The sequence below is a fragment of the Portunus trituberculatus genome, chromosome 41 (genome assembly GCF_017591435.1).
Source record: "Portunus trituberculatus isolate SZX2019 chromosome 41, ASM1759143v1, whole genome shotgun sequence".
NCBI lineage: Eukaryota > Metazoa > Arthropoda > Malacostraca > Decapoda > Portunidae > Portunus > Portunus trituberculatus.
Window position 1 is genome coordinate 18,144,079 of NC_059295.1, and position 18,836 is coordinate 18,162,914.

Genomic DNA, 18,836 nt, shown 5'->3' on the forward strand with positions numbered 1-18,836 from the left:
TGACAATGTGGCTACATAATGTTACTGAATGCCAAGTTTGGAGGATTGGACATGTAAGGAAGTCTTATCATATGGCCTTGACTTGCTATGACAGCCTGAGAGTTATTGAAATTGTTGGTGATGTTTTCGTGATTTTAACAATATTGCTGCTAATGTACTCCTCTGTGTATGTATGTGTGACTGTCTGTATATCTGCATGTGGGGAAGAGTGAGAGGACTTCGAAAAATTGGTGGAAAACCAGGCATCACCCTGGCTGAAACAGTGGCATCACAGTGCTCTGCAATGGGGCTGGGCAGCATCCAACAATATAAGTAAAGTTGGACCAGTTGGGGGAAGAGCAATCCAAGTATTGGAAAAACCAAGTTACCCAAGGGATTTTTTTTTTTTTTCACATTTTGTACATCTGTTAACCTTTTCTTTATAATTGCGTGCAGGAGTACTTTGCATGAAATTTGGCTGCTGAACTGAAGTACCTGTGTATGTTCATTTATTGAGGATACACAGGACTTCATTTTTCAAGTTTACATGATTTTTGATAAAGTGATGAAGTGACAAGTTCACTTATTGGCACCTTTTGGATTAAAGAGTTTGGGGCACTTTACAATTGTACTTCGTATAAAACATCATCTACAGAACTGATAAAGTAAGTACTGTAAACTACATTTGTGCACTGCATGAAATAGCTATTGCACCTTTATGAGAGCGTGCATCTCTCTCTCTTATCCTGCTGTGTGTGTGAATTTACCTAGTTATATTTACCTAGTTGTATTGTACAAGGTATGAGTGGGACTCATAGTATCCTGTCTCCATATCTCCATTTATCTAGTTTTTCTTTAAAGTTATGCACACTATGTGCTGTGACAATTCCATTATCCAATGCATTCCATTTTTCCACCGTTCTATGTGGAAAACTGTATTTTCCAATATCCTTCACACATTGTCTCATCCTGATTTCCTTTTCATGTCTTCTTGTCCTTCCATCTTCTTCCATTAACAGCACCAGGTCTTCTTTGTCTATCTTTTCAATATCATTTACTATCTTATACATTGTTATTAGGTCCCTGCATTCTCTTCTGTCTTGTAAGGTTGGCAATCCCATTTCCTTCAGTCGTTCTTCATATGTGAGGTTCCTTAATTCCGGCACCATCTTTGTAGCAATCTTCTGTATCCTTTCCAATTTTCTTATATCCTTTTTAGAGGTCGGAGACCATACCACTGCTGCATATTCCAGCCTTGGTCATATCATGCTTGTGATGATTTTTCATCATATCTTTATCCATGTAATGAAATGCCACTCTTATATTAGTCAACATCTTATATGACAGTCCAAATATCTTGCTTATGTGTTTATCAGGGCTCAGATTTTCTTGTATGATCACTCCAAGATCTTTTTCCTCTTCAGTCTTCATTATTTGCTCCTCTCCCATCAAATAGTTCCATACTGGTGTTCTCTTACTCTTTCCTAGTTCCATTATGTGACATTTCTTGGCATTAAACTCCAATTTCCACTTCTTGCTCCATTCATAGATCTTGTTTAAATCTTCCTGCAACAGCAGACAGTCCTCTCTGGTTTTGATAACTCTTAGCAACTTTGCATCATCAGTGAATAAATTTAAATAACTATTTATCCCAATGTGAATGTCATTTACATAAACTTGTAACATAATGGGCGCTAACACTGACCCTTGCGGCACTCCGCTAGTTACTTTACCCCAAGATGAGTATGTATCTCTGATCACAGTTCTCAATTCCCTATCCTTCAAATAATCTCTTGTCCATTCGAGCAAGGTTCTACGCAGTCCTCCTATGTAATACTCTAGTTTCCAAGTAAGTCTTCCGTGCGAGACTTTATCAAAAGCCTTTTTAATGTCCAGGTATACTGTGTCTATCCATCCATCTCTGTTTTCAAGTCCTGCAATAACTCTCAAGTAGAAGCTTAATAAGTTTGATACACATGACCGCCCTGTCCTGAACCCAAATTGTCTGTTCGATATGACTTGCTTCTCTTCTAGAAACTTAACCTATTTATTTTTATAATTATTTCACATAACTTCCCTACGACACTTGTAAGTGACACTGGTCTGTAGTTTAGTGGTTCAGTTACCTTTCCTCTTTTAAATGTCAATATTATGTTGGCTCTCTTCCACTCTAGTGGAACTTTCCCTTCATTTATTGAACTTTTAATTATTTCCCAATTGGATTCAGTAATTGCTCTTTACATTCTTTTAACACCCAACCTGAAACACCATCTAGCCCCATTGCTTTTCTGACTTTGGACTTATCCAGTAATCTTCCAATATCCTCTTTGTGCACTGCAATCTCCTGTAATCCTTGGCAATCCAATGTCCTATTAGGTTCTGTGAAATCATCTTCTGCAATGAATACTGTTTTGAAGCTCTCATTCATTATTTCACACTTTCCTTCTATGTTTGGAATGTCTTTCCTTCTTTAATTATTTTTCAATTGTTTCCTTATTCTTTGTTTTGCCATTTATAAACTTGTAGAAAAGTTTGGGTTCATCTTTGCTTTAATCCACTACATCTTTCTCAAATTTTCTTTCTTCCTCTCTCCTTGCTCTAATATATTAATTTCTAGCATCTTTGTACTGCCGTCTGTTATAGTCATTTCCTTGCTTTAAGAGTTTCTTCCATGCTTTATGTTTTGCCTTTTTTGCTTGTATGCATCTAACATTGTACCAAGCATGTATTTTTTTCTAAACTCTATAAACAGGAACAAACTTTTTTACTCCTTCATTGTATTTCTATAAGAATATATCATATTTCTCTTGTACAGTCTTTCTGCACATAATATTACTCCACTCAGTATCAGCAAAATAAATGCTTAATTTTTCAAAATCCACTCTTGCATAATTTAATCTCTCTCCTTTATAGTCCTCTTTGTAACTTATCTCATCTTCCTCCTGCATTTGCATCTCTAATGTCACATGATCACTTTTCCCCATTGGACTAAGGTAATGTATGATTGGAGGGGACTCTGGTTTCTTTGTGAAAACTAGGTCAAGCAACGATGGTTTTTCTTCCCCCCTGTACCTTGTTGACTCCTCCACCTACTGGTCCATTGTATTAACCATAGTCAACTGTAACATACACTTTCTCACTCCACTGCCCAGCATTATCCATTACTTCCATCTCTCTCCAATTGATTTTTTTACAGTTAAAGTCTCCAACTAAGAGTATTCTTCTATCTCTTCTTATCATGTTATCTAGGCACTTTATCACATCTCTTTGCATATCTTTATGCTCTTCTGATCCCCATGTATTAGTCTTTGGTGGAACATATGTAACTAATTTTTCTTTTCTTCATATCTTCTGTTCTGATTGTTACTCCCTTTACTTCCACTTTGTCCTCACCATATTGCACATCGTCCATGCATATATTATTACGAACCATTATTAGCACTTCTCCTCCCCCTTTATCCTTCCTGTCCCTTTTCCAGGTATTATATCCCTCCTCTTTAATGTTGACATGGATCTCTTTTTTCAGTTTTGTTTCAACGATGCACATTACATCCGGCTTTTTCTCTTTCAAATAATCCCGAACTTCCAATATGCTTGCTAACAAACCATCTATGTTAGTATAAGTCACTCTTAATTTATTGCCTCCTCCATGACCTCCTCTTTTTTCCTTAGGTACCACTTCTTTAGTCTAATATCCAGAACCCTCCAGTAAAAATTCTTCTTCTCTATCTCTTGTCCTTTTCTCATTTTTTTCCTTAGCTTCACTTTTTAGCACTTTCTTCTTTTCCCTTTCCTCTAAGTTAATATCTCTTTGTATGTGTGTGTGTGTGCGTGTGTGTGTGTATTTACCTAGTTGTAGTTTTACAGGGCCTGGGCTTTATGCTCGTGTGGCCCCATCTCCATATCTACACTTATCCAATCTTTCTTTAAAACTGTGTACACCCGTTGCAGACACTACTTCTTCATTCAAACTGTTCCATGTCTTAACACATCTTTGCAGTTAACTCTACATTTTAATATCTCTTAGACATCTTCCCTTCCTCAGCTTCTTACTATGCGATCTTGTGCTTCGACTGGCATATTCTTCTCTCAGGATCAGATACTCATTGTCCACTTGGTCCATTCCGTTGATCAATTTACAAACTTGTATGAGATCCCCTCTCTCCTTTCTCTGTTCCAATGTTGGAAGATCCATAGCCTTTAGTCTCTCCTCATACATCATCCCTTAAAGTTCTGGGACCATTCTTGTAGCCATTTTTTGTAGTCTCTCCAGTTTCCTTATGTGTTTCTTTTTGTGAGGGGTCCACACTACTCCTGCATATTCCAATCTGGATCTTATTATAGTACTTATCAATTTCATCATTTCTTTGTCCATGTAGTGAAATGCTATTCCAATATTATATGTCTCTCTGAAAATTCTATCAATATGGCTTGCCGGTTGATTATTTTCTTCCATCGTCACTCCCAAATCGTTTTCCTTTTTTACTTTTTGGGTCTTCCACCATCCCATTTTCTCCTTTTAACCATTATATTGTTTCTTTTTGTCTTATTTTTCTGTTTATGAATCTGTAGAACAATTTCGGTTGCTCCTTGCATTTTTCGACTATGTCCTTTTCATAGATCCTCTCCTCTTCCTTCCTCACTTTAACATATTCATTTCTTGCTATCTTGAAGTTTACCTTATTTACTGCATTTCTATTTCTCCTCCACTTTTTCCATGCTCCATCTCTTTTCTCCTTTGCCCTGGCACACTTTGCATTAAACCAATCTTTCTTTCCTTCTTCTTTAGGTCTATATTTCGGGACATATTCCCTGATCCCTGTTTCGTATATTTCCAAAAATAAGTTATATTTCTCTTGCACACCCTCAGAATTTTCCATCTCTTCCCAGTTAGCATATTTGAAATAGTTCCTGAGATTCTCAATATCAGCCTTTCTGTAATTTAATCGGTCTCCTTTGTATGATTCATCTCTATCTTCTTCTCCCTCTTCTATATCCATTTCTAATATTTCCTACTCATGTTGCCTTTCAATGTAGTTTCTGGAGACTATTGCCACACAAGTCACGCATTTGCCCAGGCCTCTGTAAATGCACAACCTCTGGTATTGAGATCAGCTGATCGTGGGGAGCATGTGTGTGTGTGTGTGTGTGTGTGTGTGTGTGTGTGTGTGTGTGTGTGTGTGTGTGTGTGTGTGTGTATGAGCCCACTGTGAGAAAATTTAAGCCAGGCTGGACAGTATGCATTTCTTGTGAGCAAGCTAAATGAAACCCAGTAAAATCCTTTCCCCAGGCCTCTATGTGGCAGAGAAAGGTAGGTGTCATAAAGTGTTCCCTTCCTCTCTCTCTATGTCTTCTGGAGCCTTGGCTAGGCTGGTAGAGAATATGGTTTGATCAGATACAGTGCAAAAGTAAAGCATGGAAGAGAGGAAAGGGGTGTTCATAACAATATCTTAATAAGGTTTCTACATCATCACTGGAAACAACTCTTAGAATAGAATGGATCATCTGTGTGGTGTCTGAAAGCACTCCTGATGAGTGGACAATGCATTTCAGAACACAGACCATAGACTCACATAACTTATGTCTACATATTTTTTTTAAAGAAATAGTGACCATATCATGGAGGTCCCACAATCTTGCTCATGGGGTGGAACACCTTAAAATGCATGTTATAGCAAATAGTTCTTCAAAAACAAACATCTGCCAATACTTCACTGTATACACTGCATCTGACTTGTGGCTGTAATTTGTCTCTCTTATACAGATAGTCTATGTGTGCCGTGACCCCAGAGATGTGTGTATCTCTTACTACTTCCACTCCATGAAGCTAGACGGCTACAAAAAGGAACTCCCAGACTTTGTGGAGCTCTTTTTAGCTGACATGTGTAAGTCACCAATTGAACGTATGTGGAATATTTGATTAGAATTATTATATCATTAGTTTTGCTTACATATACAGTATGTAATGTAAGTTTTATTCACGTGTGAAGTCTGTCAAACTAGATAATTTGTCAAAGTTTTCTTGAAGAAATTATCGTCCTTTTGCTGTCATATAATATTATTGTGAAAAGAACTGAGGCATTTTGCATTCCATGCAAATTTCCACTATGCCATTTCTAATCCTTGCTTTTAATGCTTCCATATGCTGTACAATGCAATTCTTCAATTAACTCAGTAGCCAAAATACAAATTCATACTCATTGCATATCCCAATTCTTATTTTTAAAAAATCATCTATTTCCTTCCTTTTTACACTGTATCTTTATCTTCCTTGAAAGCAAATCTCTATTCCTACATACCAATCAAATCCAACATTGGTTTCCAAAGTATCTTCTTGTATATCTTCCTCAGAACTCCTGAATTCAACATCCCCTTTTCTCCCATTTGACAGCATTAGTTCAATTATCTTAGGATAGTTGACAAATATCATTTCCAACATAGATGTTGAAAATTGCCCAAAACAAATTTCTCTTTCCTTCACAGTGCCCTTTGCACCCTTCTGGTCTCATACCCTGGACTTCTGGAAGAGAAGGGATCAAGAAAACATACTGTTTGTGAGATTTGAAGACATGAAGGAAGTAAGAAGTCTAGTTTGTCTTTTGACTATAAATATTACACTTCCAAAAGATCTCAGAATATTCTGTTAATAATTACAATATTATGTTGTTAAATTACATGCAGGCTAAATATGACTAATAATACTCAAGAAAATTATCCAAGGTAGATAACTGTTGAATTCAAATAGTACAGTGAAATGCTAACATAAAAATATCTTATGAATTATGGTCTAAGACACTGCCCTTCTGTTCTTGTCAGAAGTTCAATCCTCTGACTACTTATTAATGTGCCTTTAGATCAAGCTCTCAGTGCTTCTACAGAAAGTCTATTGGGATCATTACATTGGCAGCAGTGCTACAGTAAAGATAAAGAAATATAAATGCATAAAGATATAATATAATGTGTTTGTGGTACACCATAAACTAAAAACACCAGATATTACCTGATAGGAGAGAAAGCTGTTTTGTGACTGGAGTTACAAATACAATAACCAGCCATAAACAAATACAATTTCTGATAATGTGTTTTTTTGTGGGGATTAGGACTTGCCACGAGTGGTGCGGAAGGTGGCAGATTTCCTGGGCAAGGAGCCAAGTACAGAGGAAGTGATGAGGATTGCTGATCATTGCTCATTTGGAAGTATGAGCAAGAATAAAGCAGTGAACAATGAGGCTATTTATGCTGCACAGAACGAAAAGTGTAAAGAACTGAAGTTCATGAGGAAAGGAAAGGTAACAGCTCTATATTACTGTTCTAAACTGTAGATTCATGAAGTAATCATTAGCAAAACTATTGATATTTTGTCTCTTTAAATGTAGAAAAGTGAATGATGAATGTGATACATTAGCAACCGGCATTATTTCAGAGAAAAGTGTTCTGAACACTATAGTGATATTACAAATGCTTGAACAAGTTTTGACATTTCATGATTACAAAAAATTGTGGCGGCTGTATTATTTTTGGCTTGTAGAGGGTAAATTTTAGGAAAAGGACAGAACTATTAACTGACAAGGATCAGATGAACATAAGAAGTTCTTTACCCAGTTATCGTATAACAATTATAGTACAAGTTTCTCACCTGCCACACTTTATGTTTCAGGTGGGTGACTGGAAGAACCACCTGACAGACTCCCAAATCAAGGCCTTCAAGGAATGGACATTCAAGCACCTGGAGGGATCAGACTTCCCTTACTACCGGGACTATGAGTGAAGTGGAGTTGCTGCCACATGTGATGAAGCTGAAAGTTATCACTAATTAAGAAATTTGAAAGTGTTGCACAGTCAATAGATAAAAGAGCAAATAAAGTGGTAGTATAACATGGCCGAATAAGTATTATCTGAACGCTAATGCAGACTTCTCTTCAGCAACACCCATCAAGGAAGATAATTTACTTACAGTCCGTTTATCCAAAGAATCCAGGCTGAAACTGCTAGTTCCGTTGGCAGCCCTGCCCACCCCCGCCACCACTTAACCTTCCCGACACTTAAATTTTCTTCAAGTACATTTATTTTTCTTCAAGCTATAAACTTGTATATCTATTGAGTTAAGTGAAGAAAAATAAATGTACTTGAAGAAAATTTAAGTGTCGGGAAGGTTTAGTGGCAGCAGGGATGATCAGGGCTGCCAACCGAACTAGCAGTTTCGGCCTGGATTCTTTGGATGAACGGACTATATAGTTCATATACTGACTAAAGCTGCTTTTGTTTTCAGGATTTAAGAATGCTGAATGGATGCTTTAATAAATATTTTATTGATTATTCAACATGTAATGATGGAGTGGTTTGGCTCAACTGAATGGACTAGAACATTACAAATAATTATAAATATGTATGTACCTACAAAAGAATTATATACTTGTACATCAACTTCAATTACATCAACACAAATCACAAAGTATGCTGAGTGAGTGTATGGTTCTGAGTTTGATACACTGAGTTTCAGTTAAAATAGCCGGCCATTTATTCAGCAGTTAAGTGGTTGGTTATGAAATGTTCAAAGGCCAGTGAGATAAGGAGTATCAAGACCACACAGTTATAGCCTATGCTCCCAGCTTCACTCTTTTTAGTTAAGAACCTGGATATAAATAACTTTAATGATGTCAACTTGAGAGAAATTCAGTTTCTCAGTAACCTCCAACTGCTCACAAAGACCCCTGAGCAGCTGTTACACATCTAGTTATACTCAGTGAAAACAGTATAGTACAGTTAGTTTAATATTCATTAATAGAAACATTGATGAAAGGTGGAAGTCTTAGGGTGAAGTAACTTCAAATGTTTGACCTGTGAGTAATGTCTTAATGAGATATGCATCACAACTTTTTTCAACCATAAACAAATATCACAGACCTGTGTCATGCATGTGATGAAAACAATAGCATAAAAATATCCTACTGTATACACATAGACAACCTGATTGTCTGAATAATTATTCAAGAAGTGCTTGAACAAAATGTTTCCTTTTAACATATAAAAAATATCTTCTGTAGGAGTAAATGCTTTACAATATGTTGTCATGAACACTTGTCAGCCCTCAACTGTTACAATCAACCTGCATGCTGTCTTCTACAACCAGACAATCAACCTGTATGCTGTCTTCTACATGACAATCGACCTGTATGCTGTCTTCTACAATGTGACAAGTCAAATCATGTAAATAAGTGTAAGTGAAACTGTCAAGGTGAGAAGCACGGAGGAGTGTTTTCATACAACTGTGCTCCTCACCATTGTGACAATACTCTAAACAGATATACAATGTGCAAAAGTCCATGCAATCTGTATCAAAAGTGTACTATGTAGTGACCAGTAATAATACTTTATATAAATATGCCATATGCATAAGTGATTGATTGCATTAGGACTATGTAATGTTCACAAAATATTCAAGGCAGACTTTTGCACCTACATATAATAAAGTTCAATATATGAATGTCATTTTGAATTAAAACCAACTACATGTATGTATATCATAGTCAATCATAAAAATACATTAGCATTTGAAGACCCTGTCATTTCAAATTGATAAACTGCAACCTATTATAAAATATGGCACGTGGTATTGTTGTGTGTATAATACATATCATACATGCAACATGCCTGAGTGCAGTACAATGATGGACCTTTGCTCTCTCCCTCTCTAGGATGGAGGTGTGGTAAAGTACTGCATCAGATTATGGTGGCATCTAAAAATGTAGTATCACAGATGATTAGTGTTAAAAAATAAATTATCATTAAATACTCTATTGCAAGACCTAGCTCTTAAACTAACAACTCATGAATAGACAAGATCTGTCATACTGACCCTAGACCTAGCTCATTACTCTAATTAAACATTTTCTCTCTCTCTCTCTCTCTCTCTCTCTCTCTCTTGCTTATTCAAATTAAATATAATACACAAAGAAATAAGAAGACAGGTCAAATATCTTAAGACACTGAAATGAAACAAGTATTATTATTATAGTGTTATCCACATTAAAGAATTAAAAAAAGTCTGTAGCACTTACTTTCAGTTGAAGTCTTTCACATTCTAGCAAAAGAGCTAATATGTACTGTCCTACACAAAGCTATCACTTGCTACAGCACCACAGTCACTAACATTCCTGTACAAATAACTTTATGAATCTGGAAAACAATGTATAGACTTAAAATGACTCACCTCTTTCTTTGTGCAAGGCATGGCACATGAAGCCAAGTAAAATTCACTGAATGACATTATGTTACACAATAAGCATGCTATATGGCAGGTTTACCTTACAAATGCAAGTCCAAGAGATACATAAACCATTCTTCAGCTGAAGGAAAAAAAAAAAAAAAAAAATAAATAAATAAATAAAAAAATAAATAAATAAATAAAAATAATACATAAATTAAGATAAATAAATAAACAAATAAATTTAAAAAATCAACAAAATTTAACAGCTACTGTTTCACCAGAAAACAATCTGGATGCCTTAAAGGAAAAAAAAGTAAAAACTAAGAAAAATAGGTGTGTGTGTGTGTGTGTGTGTATTTACCTAGTTGTAGTTTTACAGGGCCCTGGGCTTTATGCTCATGTAGCCCTGTCTCTATATCTACACTTATCCAATTTTCTTTAAAATTATGCACATTCATTGCTTACACCACTTCTTCACTCAAACTGTTCCATGTCTCAACACATCTTTGTGGGAAACTATTTAACATCTCTCAGACATCTTCCCTATCTCAGCTTTTTACTATGTGATCTTGTGCTTTGAATGTCATATTCTTCTCTCAGGATCAGTTTCTCATTATCCACTTGGTCCATTCCATTGATCAATTTATAAACTTGTATCAGATCCCCTCTCTCCCTTCTCTGTTCCAGGGTTGGTAGATCCATAGCCTTTAGTCTCTCCTATGTCATCCCTTCAAATTCTGGAACCATTTTTGTAGCCATTTTTTGTAGTCTCTCCAACTTCCTTATGTGTTTCTTTTTATGAGGGGTCTACACTACTCCTGCGTATTCCAATCTGGGTCTTATTATAGTACTTATCAATTTCTTCATCATTTCTTTGTCCATGTAGTGAAATGCTAATCCAATATTCCTTAGTAAATTATATGTCACTCTGAAAATTCTATCAATATGGCTTACTGGTTGATTGTTTTCTTCCATCGTCGCTCCTAAGTCCTTTTCCTTTTTTACTTTCTCGAGTTCTACTCCATCTCCCATCTTATAGATTCACACGGGTCTTTCCCATTTCCATGACATGGCTTTTGTCCACATTGAATTCCATTTCCCATTTTTTACTCCATTCCCAGATCTTATTTAGGTCTTCCTTCAGTATTTCACAATCCTCTTTTTGCTTTATAACTCTGCACAGTTTTGTATCGTCCGCAAACAGATTTATGTAGCTGTTCACTCCTTCTGGCATGTCGTTTATATATATGAGGAAAAGTATTGGTGCTAATACTGATCCCTGCGGCACTCTGCTTTCTACTGTTCTCTACTTGGACTTCTTATCTTTAACTACTGTCCTTATTTCACTCCCCCTCGAATAATTTTCCATCCATCTCAATGTGCTTCCTTTTAAGCCACCCTTCTCCTCTAACTTCCACAGTAACCTTGCATGTGGCACTTTATCAAACGCCTTTTTCAAATTCAAATAAATACAGTTAACCCATCCCTCTCTTTCTTGTACTCTATCAACTATTCTAGAGTAGAAACTCAGTAAATGTGTGTGTGTGTGTGTGTGTGTGTGTGTGTGTGTGTGTGTGTGTGTGTGTGTGTGTGTGTGTGTGTGTGTGTGTGTAATTCACTGTTTGATCTGCTGCAGTCTCTTACGAGACAGCCAGATGTTACCCTACGGAACAAGCTCATAGCTCATTGTTTCCGATCTTCGGATAGGCCTGAGACCAGGCACACACCACACACTGGGACAACAAGGTCACAACTCCTCGATTTACATCCCGTACCTACTCACTGCTAGGTGAACAGGGGCTACATGTGAAAGGAGACACACCCAAATATCTCCACCTGGCCGGGGAATCGAACCCCGGTCATCTGGCTTGTGAAGCCAGCGCTCTAACCACTGAGCTACCGGGCCGTGTGTGTGTGTGTGTGTGTGTGTGTGTGTGTGTGTGTGTGTGTGTGATGATTAGCTCCTATGCTAGAAAAATGCCAAAATCAAATATAAAAATCCACACTACATATACATATGAAGACATTTGTATTAACCACTTTCCGGAAATCATGATTATTTCTTGACATGCAAATATAAAAATCAAAAGATTGTCATGGTACTTCTCAAAAACCTTACTAACCTGAAAACACCTTTATGCATTTTCAATTTCCATGTGGTATAGTTTGAATAATATGAGTATCACTGGTAGTTGTGACATTGTTTTACTTCAGTACTCCTATTTATCTTTATTTATCTTCATTGCAAAATTACATTATTTCTAAGTAAGGTTCAAGTCCTTCACATGGTCAAGTTACAAAATTCCTTCTGTGCTGAAAGGAGGCTACTCAGAACAATAAATGCCACACAATGCCACATAATAAAAATAGTGACATTTATAAAGAAAGCCTCATGGATAGATGGAGAATTCACAAAACTATAAGCAATACCTTCTTCAGGTGATGAGTATCATGTGAAGTATATGTTGCTTTTCAACAGTGCCTATAGATCATAAGATCCACTCTCATGACCTCTTAACTGATACTATACTGCAATGCCAATGTATCATAATGTAGTGGTGGCTGAACTCTCCCATTTGAATTTAAACTATTTCCTATAATGGATTAATTGCCAGCTTCTTCCTTCTATATTTTATCTTCAGTGACAGATTATGATCTGCTCACTGTTTAACTGTACACCAAGTGTGGATGAGAATTCATTGATGCAGTGTTGAGGTGCATATAAGAAGCAGCAGTATCTTTTTTAAACAAATGCTGACTAAACTGAGAATACCCAAACAACAAGTTCAGTAGTGGGGCATGCTTAAGAGTTGTCATGATAAGGGAGTCTCACCTAAGGGTCTCCCCAGAGGAATCTACATTTCACCAGCTTGCCTCAAATCTCTCCCAGCACTCATCACACTATACTCGTATAAACAATACTGTCCAGAGATACAGCTGTCTAATCTTATCACTGTAAAGAAAAAAAAAGGATGAAGTTGATCTTTGGTGCAATCTCATTTCCACTTAAAACTTTGAGTCATTCCAGCAGCACACTTCAATACTGATACACTCTTTCGAGAGTGAAGTTTTAAGACTACAGGTTTTGATTCTTTTCAGGGACTAGAAGCTGAGTTGATCTTTTATACTGCAGTTTTGTTGCCATTCCCCAGTTCCCCTCCTATACGCACAAAAAAGTGCCGCATCTGATGTACATATCCCTGGCATGAAATTAACTTATTCCTTACTGTTCATATTGCTTCCATACTGTAAAAAGGCAAATAAAAGGGACGGACCAAGAGGACTGACAACCCCTCCTCTTTGCTATTCTTTCAAGGAATTTCAACCAGGTAAATATATAGATAAATAGACAGATAGTATTAATACTGTTGCTCAGAATCTCTTCTATTGTATGACTTGTATTAAGAAAGGTCACAGATTGACAGGTGACACATCCAATTACTTAGTCATGAATTCTTGTATTGCACAAGTATGCCCGGTACTGAGGAGGTATCTGCAATGACTGCCATCACCACAATGCTCAAGAGCCAGTTTAGGGTACTGAAGAATCATTCCTAATGCAGCACTGTGAGGGCAGTGCATTCCAATTATAATTATATGACCTTCGAACCTGAAACTGTTCACGACACATCCTTCCAAGGGTATTCAAGGCATTAAACTTTTCCTGCATGTGTAGAGTGCTCTGTTTGTGAGACACCAGGTACTTATTATTACACCCTCTTGACTTGTACTCTGTGTCAAACCTCGTGTCATGAACTCTGTGCAGGTCCAGAGGTGCCAGCCATGTCCCAAGAGAAACATCTTCATTTCTAAACAGCTTCATGTGTTTTGAATTGCTTGCAACAAAGTTTACAACATCAGAAGAAAGGATGTAGCCTCCTCCAAGAGCATATGGCAAATACCTATCACATAAAATCCAGTCATCCTCTTTCCATGGGCCACTCTTCTTTGGCGATGCTCTGCCATCAAAGAAACCCCAGTACAGGCGTTGCTTGTATGGAACACTCTTAAGCTCCTTGTGCAGCTCTGTCAGACGAACATAAGTGTCATCATCACATTTCATCAAAAATCTAAACCTAACATTGTAATGAACATATACAAGACTTGCTAAGAGCTTCTTGGTTAGTGCCTGGTATGAGTCCACCACATTACTCAGCAGCATCAGGTCCCCGTGTTTTTTCTGTTCAGCCAACACTGAGACATTGAGGTCTTCATTCAGGCTACCAGTTCCTATCACAAAAAAGTGAAGGGTGTCTGCCTTCTCCTCACTGAGCCATGTCTGTCGTATCACTTCCCTCTGCTCCTTGTTGGCAGGGGCACTCAGCATAACAATCACAAGGAACACGCTCTTCTCTGCACCCCTGTTACCTTTCCCCCACATGCCCAGCCAGCTATTGACATCTTCCACATCGGTGCGTTTGATCTTCTCCGTGCACTGATGTATGTCACACCTCATGGGATCGATGGACATGAGGGTCACGAGGCTGCCCAGCATAAAGGCTCCCACACAAGCCAGCACCTGCACAGCACTCAGGAGAGGCCGTCGGCACAACCAGAAGCCACCGCCACGCCGCATCATGTTTTGTACATTCACATTACCTGAGGGGAAGAGTGTGAGGTCAATGACAAGAATTATAAACCAGTATAACCCAATCTATGCAAACATGTATGTATACATAGTGTTCAAAGAAAAGCAGTAGCATACAGAAGCATAATCTAATCTTTGGAAACATGTACAAGCATGGTCAAAAACAAGAAAAATATAATAATATAATAATTAATTCTAGTGATTGATTCTTTTTGTTTATGAATGTGGCCATTTCATCTTAATGTGAGGATGAAGAAGCAACAGCTCAATTTGAAACATTGAATCAATCTGAGGAAGATATCTGTTGGCAATGGGTATCACCTCAATCATCTGCAGAGCACTGAAATTTCACAAAGATAACTAAGGTAATGACTTCATATCAATAAGTTATGTTAGGTTAAATTAGTTTTAATAGGTTAGAATGTTAGTTTAGTTAGGTTACACTTGTTTGGTTAGGTTAAGTCAGTTTAGTTTGGTTACTTTGATTAGGTTATGTTTAGTTGGGTGATAACATGTTGGCAACCTTAGGCAAGTGGCAACCAGTCCTCTTGGAAGGAACACTGCCAGTGAGTGCTACTGCTGTGTTACTAGAATGAAACTTTTTCAGATAGATTTCAGTCAGTTTTGTATCAATTTGCTTTTCATTATTACCACAAAACATTAGGAATAATTTTATCAATGACACTTCCTACTGAAACAATAAAACACTCACATCTAGTGATGAAGTACAGGCAATCCCCACTTAACGAAGGTTCACACAACAATATTTTGCTACACCAAAGGTTTCATTTTACTACCATCTGCTCGTTTAACGAACACGAAACTCGCTTTAATGAAGTTTTATCCAGGTAATTTTTTCTGTCTGAAAGTCCCGCCGTATCATGCAAACCGGCAGGCTTTTGAATACACCAGCGCCTCTGGTGGACAAAACGCACACCACTCACTCCCCTTGTTCAAAACAATAGCAGGGTTGCCAGCAGCTCGCCTTCCCTCGCTCAACTTACTATCAAAATGCCCTGCAATGTCGCCTAGCATTGCTAAAAAGACCAGGAAGTAGTCTGATCCACTTACTCTGGAAGTGAAGGTGGATATTATTCACAGACACGAGGCGAGAAAACTAATAGCATTGCTTCCCAACATCTTGACTCCATCTACTGTCTCTACTATTCTCAAGCCAGCAGACTCTATTAAGAAGGCTGGTGTAAGCTAAAAGAACCACCTGAACTCGTGACTCTGTAATGGATAAAATGGAAAGCCTTGTGGAAATGTGGTACATAAGTTTTGTATGCGGTACAATGATGTGCCCTTTGTTTACATTCCACAGCTTGCCAGCTAGCATATTTCCCGCTCCACTCTCCCTCCCTTCATAAATCTAAGATCATCAACATTATAAAGTTACTTACATACATACATTAGTGTACATTATAATGACTTAATTTAAACTGCCTAAATGTTTAACATCATAATTTTTACTTTCATTAAATCTTTCACTGTACTATGATGCACTCTCGCTTTGTTTGCTCTCAATGGAAGTTCAAGTCAGGGGTTAAATTTGTTATAATCGGTTCGCTTAACGAAGTTTCGCTTAACGAAGGGTTTTTTAGGAATGTAAACCCTTCGTTAGCTGGGGTTGCCTGTACTTATACACAAAAATGTTTTTTGTGATTCAATTTTGGGGGACAGCCTTAGTGTATCTCATACAAGGTCTCACGGAATGTTGGGTGTCCTTGAGGGGTGGTCCTTGTGGGGGAGTGCAGCCCTATCCTTTAAGTTAGGTCAGAAAAGTTTCCTACCTGGTGGGGATTCAGCCTCCCACCTGTTAGGATAGGTTTGTGGTTATGATCAAAATCAATAGTGTCCTAGCTAGGGTTCAGTGGGAACTGAGCTTCCCATTGTCCCAGTGATTAAGGGGATATTTCTCGGCACTCTCACAAAGAAAACATTGTGCACTCTCACCTCAATTCCTGGCTCTCCCTTTGCAACTCCTCCATCCAGCTGATTTGATATCACAGAGAGAGAGAGAGAGAGAGAGAGAGAGAGAGAGAGAGAGAGAGAGAGAGAGAGAGAGATATGGTAATGGATAAAGGGATGAGCTCTCTCTCTCTCTCTCTCTCTCTCTCTCTCTCTCTCTCTCTCTCTCTCTCCTCTCTCTCTCTCTCTCCCCTTATTCATTTCCATTCTCTCTCTCTCATCCCTTTATTCATTACTATAGTATTCTCTCTCTCTCTCTCATCCCCTTATTCATTTCCATTCTCTCTCTTTCTCTTATTCGTTACCATATTCTCTCTTTCTCTCTTGTTGACCAATAGTGTGGTTCCATATATGTGAGTGGAGGAGCTGTGAAGGGGGAGCTGGGAATCGAGGTGAGTGCGCGGGATGGTTTCTTTGCGAGTGCCTATTTCTCTGGATTTTTCAGACTTTAGAGAAATTTTCCTACATTTCCAAAGTCTACAAATCACTCATATACATCTTCCCCACCCCACCCAAAACTCCATATTCCCCACAGGCCCCCCCAGCTTACTGGACCTGGGGAGGGACGACAAAAGAATATATAAGATGCTATTGGTAAGATTAGTGAGAGAGAGAGAGAGAGAGAGAGAGAGAGAGAGAGAGAGAGAGAGAGAGAGAGAGAGAGAGAGAGAGAGAGAATGAACCTTAAGAATCTCGCAGGATGGGTGTTGTGGTGGTGATGACAAGTATGTGCCAAAAGTCAACTCGTATTTTCACAGGTATTACTGCAGAGTTTCACCACAATCAGCTACGTGTTTTATACCCACCTTAAGAGATAGAACTCCTGATTACGAGTAATTTGAACCCCATATATACTAGGTGCAACCTTTTTGAATGGCGACACAGATTTTTTAAAATCTAAGCGTGTTTTGGTGATCAGCCGTGACACTAGCCTCCCGCATCAAACCCTGCTGCACACTGATGGTGTCATGCGCTTGCGGCGGCTCAGCGGGCTCCATGACATACCATTGTCTGAGCATGCGCTTAATTGTTTACGTTGATTGGTTCTGTTTTTTTAAACTGAAGCGGCAGCCAATGAAAAAAAAAAAAAGCATATTTATTTACACCAATCACGACGGCCCCTAAGGTTAGGTTTAGTTAGGTTAGGTTAGGTTAGGTTAGAGTAGGTTTAGTTAGGTTAGGTTAAGTTAGATTAGGTTGGGTTGTTAGGTTAGATTAGGTTTAGTTAGGTTAGGTTGGGTTAGGTTAGCTTAGGTTAGGTTTAGTTAGGTTAGGTTGGGTTAGGTTAGGTTAGGTTAGGTTAGGTTAGGTTAGGTTAGGTTTAGTTAAGTTCTTTTCTGGACGAAACAAATTTTTTCTGGTAGATTTCGGCTTCTTTTTAATTAATTTACCAGTTGTTTTTTTATGCAAATCATAATATGTTTTAGGGCTGTAAAATAATTGGTTGATTTGCGCTAGAAACAAGTGGTATTTTAATTAAAAGCAAGCCGAAATCTACCAGAAAAAGATTGTTTCGTCCAAAAAGGGCAAGGTGGTGAAACTCTGCCGGTTTACCTTTTCACAGTTCAATTATTTCTCAGTGACACGCACAATCAGATCAAGCTGGGTCGTGACAGTGTTAGTGGTAGCAAAAAAGGACACAGAAACAGGCACACTGGCACACAAATACACACGATCCTTACACGTTCTCCTCACACCCTCTCTGTCATCTCTGGGGCGTGTGTTGGTCTCCTCCGAGGTGCAAGTGTCAACGTATGTGCAGGGCGACAGGATACGAGGCCCGAAGAAGAGGCACGGGAGTGTATGGTGTCAAAACGCCGTCTGTTTGTTTAGGTGCCTCAAGGGACGTGTGTATAAATGTATTGCAGTCTATCATTCAGAAAATAAGAAAAGATCTTATGTATTTTCAGCATTTAGTGGTTCAAATATACAGGTTGATTTTTTCACACTTTTTTTTTTTACCAAACTTGTTATTTTATCGTATTTGTGAGTTTTATATATATATGAAAACTTCGCTTATTTAGATTGTTATCAATGTTTGATAGCAATTAGGTTACTATGTAACTGTACATTGAGAGAGAGAGAGAGAGA

General features: G+C 37.9%; 2 protein-coding genes across 3 annotated transcripts in view; one reads left to right on the forward strand and one right to left on the reverse strand.

Annotated features, from left to right (window-relative positions):
* Window positions 1–8,056, forward strand: part of LOC123516787 (luciferin sulfotransferase-like) — a 28,501-nt gene extending 20,445 nt beyond the window's left edge. Inside the window, exons 5-8 of one of the 2 annotated variants that reach the window (XM_045276445.1) lie at window positions 5,744–5,864; window positions 6,463–6,557; window positions 7,080–7,268; window positions 7,637–8,054. In XM_045276445.1, the coding sequence (XP_045132380.1) occupies window positions 5,744–5,864; window positions 6,463–6,557; window positions 7,080–7,268; window positions 7,637–7,747 (516 nt within the window). In that variant the 3' untranslated portion in view covers window positions 7,748–8,054. Of the gene's footprint in view, window positions 1–5,743; window positions 5,865–6,462; window positions 6,558–7,079; window positions 7,269–7,636 lie in introns of both variants that reach the window. The other variant, XM_045276446.1, reaches the window with a different exon arrangement.
* A 4,036-nt stretch (window positions 8,057–12,092) lies between these two features.
* LOC123517004 (beta-1,3-galactosyltransferase 6-like) lies at window positions 12,093–18,577 on the reverse strand. The gene is made up of 2 exons (XM_045276815.1): window positions 18,428–18,577; window positions 12,093–14,785 (listed from the first exon to the last, which is right to left on the reverse strand). Exon 2 carries the CDS (start codon window positions 14,763–14,765, stop codon window positions 13,719–13,721), a length of 1,047 nt encoding a protein of 348 aa, XP_045132750.1. The 5' UTR covers window positions 14,766–14,785; window positions 18,428–18,577; the 3' UTR covers window positions 12,093–13,718.
* Between the last annotated feature and the right edge of the window lie 259 nt (window positions 18,578–18,836).

What these genes read in the sequence shown, in the direction of transcription:
- LOC123517004 (XM_045276815.1), bottom strand. Translation starts at nt 14,765, where the DNA reads ATGATGCGGCGTGGCGGTGGCTTCTGGTTGTGCCGACGGCCTCTCCTG.